General features: G+C 39.9%; 2 protein-coding genes across 3 annotated transcripts in view; both read right to left on the bottom strand.

The window, feature by feature from the left end:
• atp6ap2 (ATPase H+ transporting accessory protein 2) overlaps nt 1-4,122 on the bottom strand; it is a 4,404-nt gene extending 282 nt beyond the window's left edge. The window contains exons 1-6 of the mRNA XM_010767051.1: nt 4,006-4,122; nt 2,376-2,506; nt 1,529-1,657; nt 1,315-1,410; nt 1,081-1,218; nt 636-714 (exon numbers count right to left, since the gene is read on the bottom strand). Of these exons, the coding sequence (XP_010765353.1) occupies nt 636-714; nt 1,081-1,218; nt 1,315-1,410; nt 1,529-1,657; nt 2,376-2,506; nt 4,006-4,081 (649 nt within the window). The 5' untranslated portion in view covers nt 4,082-4,122. The remainder of the gene's footprint in view (nt 1-635; nt 715-1,080; nt 1,219-1,314; nt 1,411-1,528; nt 1,658-2,375; nt 2,507-4,005) is intronic.
• A 3,260-nt stretch (nt 4,123-7,382) lies between these two features.
• bcor (BCL6 corepressor) overlaps nt 7,383-9,447 on the bottom strand; it is a 54,839-nt gene continuing 52,774 nt past the window's right edge. For both annotated transcript variants that reach the window (XM_010767041.1, XM_010767040.1), the window contains 3 exons: nt 9,175-9,252; nt 8,875-9,028; nt 7,383-8,777 (listed from right to left, as the gene is read on the bottom strand). In XM_010767041.1, the coding sequence (XP_010765343.1) occupies nt 8,447-8,777; nt 8,875-9,028; nt 9,175-9,252 (563 nt within the window). In that variant the 3' untranslated portion in view covers nt 7,383-8,446. The remainder of the gene's footprint in view (nt 8,778-8,874; nt 9,029-9,174; nt 9,253-9,447) is intronic.

The following is a 9,447-nucleotide window of genomic DNA, read 5'->3' on the forward strand; positions in this document are numbered from 1 at the left end:
TAATTTGGCATAGGATGTGTATCAGAATTCATGTTAAAATAGAGGTGTTGGGTCAAATCATGAGCAGAAAGTATTGTATTTGACCTGTAATCATTTCCGTAATACTCCAAAGATATATTACAGAATGATATAACTTAAAGGTCCCCTATTATACTGTTTATCATCAATATATTATAGGTCTCAGATATATACAAAACATGTCTCTGAAGTGTTTGACTCCAAACACCAAACAGATCATTGCAGCATTACCCATAATCCCCTCTGTTTCAGCCCTGTTTCCAAAGTGCTGATTCTCTGTCTGTAACTTTAGATGAAAATAAGGAGCCCCTCCCCACGCCCCTCTGAGAGATATTTGGTTAGAAATAACACACTGGTGCTCTAGGAGGAGATTCAGGTGATAAGGTGGGGGGGTACCGTGGTTGCTGATTGGCTAATGGTTACACAAGCCAAACAATCGTTATGACACAAAGTGGCCAAAATCTGATCAGCTCATTTTCTGACAGGTTTTTATATAAATGGATCAGGACAAAAAGAGAGGGGGTCTTTTTTCCTGAAAATTTCAGAATCTCTTTACAGAGGGGACACATGTTGATGTATAAAAGACATGAAAAAGTGCATTTTGCATAATAGGTGACCTTTAAGCAAAACCGGCCAACTTACCAGAGCGGTGATATCGTGCAGGACTTGGACCTCAGACAGGAAGAGCAAATCAGCCTAGAAAGCAGAAACAGTTAAGAGGTAAGAATAAACAAGAGACTTCCAGTGAGACGAACATAGTTAACAGAAATAGTTAAAATCAGGTAAATCTAGTCACTTTATTTGAGGAACCTTCAGGAATCAAAGGTATTTTGGTGCTATATATATATATATTTTATTAAGTGTACTAGCAAGAATACAAAAAATGATATCTGTTTTAATCATATGCAAATATACATAGTAAATAAGTATATTAAAAGGATAGTGATATCCCAGTTAAAGTCAACCATCATGTTGACGCAGATGTGTCTCTAAAAAGCATATGGTGGTTGTTAACAGCCAGCATAGCCTTGAGTGTGTACGGTATTGCCCTTTCAAACTCACCTCTGCATTCCTGCTGAGGGAGTTGAGCGGCAGGGAGGCCAGCACCGAGCCGTCCTGGGACAGGCGGGCGCGGATCTGCTGCAGGGTCACTGGCAGGTCCTCGAACACAGCATTGGCTTTGCCCAGCATATACAACCTCTGTGAGACACAACAAACACATTTCAAAAATCTAACACATGAGTGAATGCACACATGGTGAGTATTCCCTGTACAGTCTCAGTATATTTTCATTACCTCCTCACTGGGGGCCAGCTGCAGCACTACAGGAGTGTCCTCAGCAAACAGAGAGTGGACTGTCTCTGCAACACTGTCCAAGGTGAAGGGAACCGGCTGTGAGAACAAAGAAGAAGAACCACTGAATAACTAAGCCAAATGACATTGGATTGTTCAGAAATATATGATATCTGATGTGCAAAACATCATAACTCCACAGTCCCGTCTGACTCACATTTTCCAGGGGGTAGGAGGCCACACTATTAGGCATGTCCAGGCTATCCACTCCTCTCACCACCACCAGGACGTTGGCTCGGGGACGCTGGAACAACGGACCAGCCTTAAGGCCAGGCCAGGCCAGATCCTGTACAAATGAACACACATTGTTAAGGTGAGCTCCGCATAATCACAAACTTACACATGCAGTAAACTGGTTTTTCTGGCCTTTTGCGTGGCAGCCGAAACAACTTGTCGAAAAAACCTTTGGTCTCCATTAACCCCTGAGAGTAAAATCAGGCCCTTTAGCTGCTAAATCCTCTTTTGTTTACCAGCTAGAATTTAAGTGTGTCTGTCTGCAGATGGTATAGAGCAGTGGTTCTCAACTGGAGTTGGACTGGAAGTAAGGGGGCCATAAACGGTTTTGAAAACTTCTGTCACGTAGTGATCATCTTCTCAATAAAACATCTTTGCTGATGTTTTTTCGAGTCTTCTGGCCTTTGATCAGAATCAAGATTGTTGCCGGAAGTCCCCACGGAGAATAACTTTGCGGTAGAACTATTTTTTCTAGATCCATGGTTACAACTTCAGATAAAAATGAACACCTAATGAAATATGACCCCCGGTTTGATGATTGGCAGGTCACAGAACAATGGCAGGTCACAGAACAATGGGAGCTATCTACCCTACCCACAATTTAAAGTAGTAGTAGTAGTTCAGTTCAGACAGTCTGAAAGACATTATAAAGAAAGAAAGGGGTATTACCTCGCTATAGTTTTTGGCATTGTTATTGCATACATTATTTTTTATAATATATACCAGAGCCCCTTAAGCTTCTTTTGAATAGCAACTAGAAAATAAAGCACCTCTTGAACAGAGAAGCCCATGGTTAGAGCCACCAGGTCAGGGATCTTCTCTCCAGAGATGGGCCAGTCTCCTTTCTGGAAGGACACAAAGTCTGGAGACTGCAGCACCGTTAAACTGTCCCCATGTACACCTGTGAGACAAAATGAGAGGATGTTCAATCCCAGTAAAACATGTGGAAAATGTAAGAATTAAATATTAAGTCACAGTAGAAACCCAGGAAGAAAACATTTACTACGCCAAACCGAGTATATATATTTTCAATTGAGTCTAAAATCTACTTTTGCTCCTAAATATAGAGTGACCTATCATTTATTTATTATATAGGGAATAATAATGACATGCAAAGTCAGTTTCTGCCTAACGACCTGAACATTTATTTTCAACTAATTTTAGCGAAATCCAAAACATGTATCCAGTCAGACATAAAAATTGACAGTGACCTCTAAATGAGGAAATATCCTGTACTGCTATTACCACCTGACCTTATTTCATAATAAAAGTCTAATGTTTATATTTGTGCCATATATCATCGCAATTGACTTAATGCCTTCTAACTAAATAGGCCTAGGTATAATATAATACATTTATGTTTTTCTTGAATGGATTCCAATAGGTTAGTACTGTCACAAATAATTGTTAGAGTCGGTTTTTGTATGCAGAAATAGCAGGAAATGGGTTTTTTTTGTCTCCCAAACATAGACATTCCTGCTTTTATCTTATTGATCTTATATTAAACGGAATATATGTGGCTTTGGTAATGACAAAACCCATTTTGAAAAGACATTACTGTGGACTCTGATAAACTGGAATAGACATTTCACATTTTATAGACGATTTATCAAGAGACCTAGAAAACGGCACCATAATTGATAATGAGAATAAACGTTAGTTGAAGTGTTTTAAACTGAAAACGAAGACTCAAACATATTAATGTCATCTGATGTTTTGCTATTTAAGACAGCAGGCCCTTTTAAATGAGAGGCCAAGTCCCTTGTGTCAGTGTAGTGTTATAATTAACACTGCTATGTTAAATGCACATTACAGCAAACAGCAGTTTTCTCCACTGGACTTCACAGGTCATAGTAAACTGAACCCACTGTAACCAGCACTACAGCTCCGTGCACTGAGGCATTAACTCGTGACAGAGAGCCTGTGATAAATGTTAAAGAGGAACTAGCAGTGAACAGCCGGTCACATGCCAGCACAGCCTTGTGTGAATTACTAACCAGCAACAAAGCGGAAGCAGATACATGTATTTCTTTATTTTACATGACCACGAATAATCTGTAAACCCCAACAACACACATCCTTATCCTCAATGCTTTGCTAATGCGTTAGCAACGGGCTATCCATATGATATGTATTTAAACCCCCTTGTTGAAAGCTTAATCGTATTAGATACTCCAATTCTACCCGTATAACAATATGATTTCACACATTCCTATTCATTAACATCACAGTATTACACCGGGCTTTAGGTTGTATTAGAAAGCTAAAGGCGATGCTAACGAAGCTAGGTTGCCATTTGCAAAAACGGTGGAGACATGACGCTATTATGTTATATTTAAGAAGAAAAAACACATCCTAAAAGACGGGAATCGTGAATGTCTTTCTTCACACATTACTTACCGCTTGTGATAAAGAAACAGAGCGCAAACGCCACGGATAAAACAGCCTCCATCCTTCGGCAGTTTGTCAGCGACATCTTTCTCCTTGGTGCAGCAGAGATCAGCTGACCCGACGTCACGGAACCGCAAACGATGATGGGAAAATATCTGTCACTGAAAGATATGAGGAACCATTTCTCTACAGGAAAATAAATGTTTGCGGAGCTCTCTATTTTAAGTTTTTATCGTTTCCTCAGTAGAATAGGTGTCCTTTTTTAGTATTCAATTGAAAATAACATGGCTTCTCACATAAACAACACATTTAAAGAAAAATCACTTCACACATCTCCTAACACTTCCCCTGGTGGTTTTACTATAACACCTGTTTAATTAAAGTCTGAAAGCTTTTGCATCAAGCATTTATTTTGTATTGCATTTGCTTAATTTTCGTGATTATTCTACCGTTTAGGACACAAAATCTAGCAAAACATGAAAACTGAAACAGATAATAAAGGAAATGAAAACACAAAAGTCCTCTTTGTGGACTGTTTTTGTGTATGTTTCTTTCTTAAAGCAGCAAACATAATCAAAATCTTTGTCCCCATTTAAAAAAAAAAATGTAATTGTTATTTTAATTGTTTGTTGTTGCCAAACATCTTTTCATGCAATATTTGTTCAAGTTTTATATAAAAATGTTTATAAAAAGTAAAAAAAAGTAAAAATTTAATTCTTATTATCATCACTTTATTTTAAAAAAATTATTAAAAAAAAATCATATTAAATATGTTTAGATCTTTTTTTCAAGTTAGTTTTTATGATTGTATTATTGCATTTTATTTATTTCATTATCATTTTATTTTATTTTATTATTCTATTAAATTATTCCTGTATTTATGCATTCATTTATTTGTACTCGTGTCATGTTCTGTACGCTATACCTGTGTGCTCGTTGTGTGTATAAAGGTACAAATTCCTTCCAAATCACATCACAGCAAGACCTATAGTCGGGCGTTCATGGTTATCTGTCCAGCAGTCTGAACCGAACCTCAAAAGTCTGGGTTGTTTTTTCAGCTAAAAGGCTCCGTATGGCCTCTGTACCATTTACAGACAGACACACTTGTTGTAGCTGGTAAACAATGGAGGATTTAGCAGCTAAAGGGCCTGATATTACTACCCTCAGGGGTTGATGGAGACCAAATGTTTTTTTAATGGCTGCCACCCAAAAGGCCAGAAAAAACAGTTTACTGCATGTAAGCTTGTAATTATGCTGAGCTCACCTTAACAATGTGTGTTCATTTGTACAGGATCTGGCCTGGCACATTGGCCCAGAGGATTGTGTACTGGTTTTTCATGCAGGTGCTTGAGGTTCAACACCCAGGGGAGGGACATCTTTTGTCTTCTACTATGCTGATGTTAAATCTGGAGAAATTGTCCACACAACTTTTTGCTGATCACAAATACTTTTTTAAGGTCCACTTGCTAACTTTCTGCTGCATTGTACTGACAATTAGTAGGAAAACCGAGTGGGTGGTAAGCATGCAGTGAAATCCTCACTGAGGCGATTTTTTCACCTAGAGGCTTATGTTCTGAAATTACATCCTGCTGTTCAGTAAAAATGGGATGTTAGTCAGGAGAGGAGCTCTTGAGTGTCTTGAGTGTGGGCCTCCTGCACCTCCTGCCTCAGGACATGACTCTGACTTCAGCGTTCGTTCTGAGAGGGTAACTGGGGTCTGCCAGGCTCAACTCTTTGCAGCATCTCAATTAGCTGTCTGACAGCCTCTTGTCACTCCATAACCTTTACCTGGATATGAGAAACCGGCAAATGTCTCGCTGCCTGGAGACAGCAGCTGAAGCTCAGACTTCACTCCAGTAAGCTGTTGGCCTCAGATAAAACAAGGCGTCTTGGTTTTCAACATTAAAACACATCTTAAGATCGCTTCAGAGCCTGATGACGATTTTAGTCTGCTTTCCCTTTCTTAGAGGATTCCTCCAGGGGTTTATTTTTGCCCCGAGGGGCTGGATTGGCCATGTACCTCCCCAGAGCTCCATTGTTAGCTTGTGGATCAACTACCTCAGAATTCAGGGCCTTGCTCTTGGCTTCATGCCAGCGTTCTCTTTGCACCAATGCTGCAGAGATACTGTAGGGCAGTTCTTTTTGAGTATATCTGCTTTGTATAACTCCCTTTACTTTACCTCATTTGAGTCAGTGTACTTTACTTTACTTCAGCTTAGTTAAAACTTGGCCAGATCGTCATGCTGACATACTTAGCTGCTAATTTAGCGCGCTCCGCAGAGCCTCACAGACTGATGTGTTTCTCTGCCGCAGTCCTTTACGGTCACTGAAGCAAAGATCAAACGCTGATCCATACACTCTTAAACAAAGCGTATTCAGGATGTGATGCAGACCATCTCTGAATAAGCCCACTGAGGGGCCTTGGGTCCCCCACTAAGCTCACGGTCCTCCCACTCTCTGTTCTTTGTGAACCCAGTCACCCTCTTGATATCTGGGGAGCCTGGAGCCCCATTTCAACCAGTACTCCAATAAATGTAAAACTACCTGGCCTGAGGTTTATCCTGCTTTTTTTTAATCTTGTCGTAATTGTTTTTATAAACTGTTCATATACAGTAATATATGTTTGATCTCATTAACAATCATAAACGCATCCCTTTTCTTTAAGGCTCTCATCCCAAAATACAAGAAAAAAAACTTCAAAAAGGTGTCAGGAATATATATTTTCTCTAAAAATAGTCTACATTATGAAAGTTGGACATTGTAGTTTTATGAAAAGTTTTATTAGATTTAATTGGGATTTTGTCAGTGCTTTTGGACAATGATGGAGGTCAATGGCAAAGGGAAATACAATCAATCTTGGCTAACACAAACAGTTCTTGAAAAAAAAAACACTATACAACTTGAATCATTTGTATATTATATTTTTGACACACTCATGTGCAATATCCACTCTTGCAATTTACGCTTTATTTTTTCAATTTGGGAACATTACCAGTTACTTCTATATTTTGATAATGGTCAGTTAAAAAAATAAATAAAAGAGTACTGCTACTTACGTTTTGTAAATCATTAATAACATGTGCATAGTTTTTTTATATCGCATGTAATTATACTTTTTACTTTAATCTGCACTGGATTGCCGTTGTAATGCCGTCAATTTCCCTGTTGCAGGTAAAATAGAGGTAATCTAATTCTGATATAAAGTAGGTATTTTCAAATTCAAGTGATCATGGAGATTCTTTGTGGCAATGCAATAAATAAATACTTTTACTAATTCAATGTAAAAAAACACCTTCTAGAAGATGTTTTGTCATTGAATACCCGTTATGTTTAATATAATAGATGTTGCACACTAGAGGGCGCTGCAAGCCACAGCTTTCCAGCAGAGAGGCAGTAAAGGGACATCGTGAGGTGTTCCGTTTATGGCTGCAACAATAAATTGCATGACACCAACAATACACACATATTCCAAGAGATGGCAATGTAGGATTGTGTTGATCACACCTCGGTGACATCCAGGAGTGGAAAACGATAATTAGAGAAGATTCAATTTGACAGAGCAGCCAGTAACACTTTAGTATTCATAGCCCGTTTTAATTCAACTGTGACTAAATAAAAAGAACGGAACACATGCTTCATCTTGCAGTTTGTATATTTATTTTAAAGCAACTTCTTTGTAAAATATAAATACAAATTATGAGATATTTTAATTACAAAGTTAAAACAAAAATGATCACACAAAAAATTACTTTACTGCAGTAGCCTCCCTGTTATATACAAGCTCTGTGCCGAAGGGGTAAATATCAACATTATCTTAAAACTTTATTATACAAACAATTTTGTAGTTTCGCATGTTAAATTACAGACTAACAGGAAGCAATGTGAACATTTAAAAAAAGATACAACCAAATTGCTCCCGAGGCTCAAGCAATCGCTCAAGTCTGAGGAGAAAAAAAAAAGACAGGACATCATGTGCTTCCTATCAACACAAATACCACATTCAATAGCACAGTCTCAGTACTATCCTGTACAGCTACACACATGCGCTGCGTGCTCACACACTCCATCCAATCGCTGACAAGACAATACACTCTGTTGTCATACAAAATTCTTTCAGAGGAGTTGTGAGCAACATCGGAAAGAAAGAAAAATCTCTTGATATTATATATATATATTTATTTATTTATTTATACATATATTAATTTATAAAAATAAGAACATTATTATGTCTGTAGAGTCAGAAATGTGTTGATTCTCAGTTAACGGAGGGACGCGTTTCAGCAGCCAATCAGCAGCAGGTCAGTCCATCTGTACAGTGCTGGGCCGAAGCGCAGGAACTAAAAGTCAGGCTAAGGCAAATCATCAAACCCTCTGGGGGGGTGGGGGGGGGGGTGTCTAAAGAGACTGCAGTCGTTTAGGATCAAGGTCCAGGGTGCAGTGGCTCAAGGGGTCAGGAGGAGCCCAACTTTCCATTAGTCTTGATTTTGTCCTTCAGTTTGTCCCCTGGATGGTCCCAGCGGTCGTCCAGGCACTCCAGGGTGGAGCCGAGTAGCGCCGCCAGCTCCCCGCTGTCCTCCACCAGGTCTAACAGGTCCTTGCTGTCCGCGTGGAAGCCCTCCAGCTCCTCTGGGCAGGAGAACAGCTGCGACAGCGAGGCCTGCCGGTAAAACTCCGCCTCTGCCACCGTCACCACCTCCATGTGTGGGAAAGCCTGTCGGAAACCGCGACCAGACATCCGCAGTCTGCGAAGCACGTCCGACAGAAGCAGCCAGTTTCTGGGCCTGAAAAGAGGGAATCAAGCAATGTTTAGAAATCAAGGCCAACATAGAGGTTTTTTTCTTTTTAAAATGGGAGTCTGCTGTTGAGATCAAAGCTTACCCCTGAGAGAGGGACACCTGGATGTTGTAGCAAGGCAGCAGAGGGCGGTCAGAGAACTCAAACTCAAACACCTCCCTTTTATCATCCTCATCCTCGTCCTCTGGGCCCGGGGGGTCAGCCAGGATGTCATAGACACCGCCCTCTTCGCTCAACTCTGAAACACACACAAGAACCCACATGAATAATGTTTACTTAGCATCTACATAATAATAAAAAAAAACACTCAAAACTAGGTGGCATTGAAGATGTTTAAAATGACTTGGTAAGCACTAAAACAAAAGAGTGCTGATCCGTACTCACCACACACAGCGCTGCCATAGAATTCCCAATAAAGCCCCGGGTCGTCATCTGAGCGGCCCTGAAGGTCAGCAAAATAATCTATGGAGAGAAGAAAGGAGCAGAGCCTGTTATTCAAGAGCTGGAGCCTCAAGGACAGGCGGAGAGGCAAATACAATTGCCCTTTAAGAATACAGCAGAAAAATGGATAAAGAGCACGGTAAAGACGAAGAGGAGGAGGGATGGTGTCAAGAGAGAAAAGAGAAATGAAGAGAGCCAATGTTCGCGGTGGGGGGG

The sequence above is a fragment of the Notothenia coriiceps genome, unplaced genomic scaffold (genome assembly GCF_000735185.1).
Source record: "Notothenia coriiceps isolate Sejong01 unplaced genomic scaffold, NC01 NC01_scaffold00004049, whole genome shotgun sequence".
Lineage (NCBI taxonomy): Eukaryota > Metazoa > Chordata > Actinopteri > Perciformes > Nototheniidae > Notothenia > Notothenia coriiceps.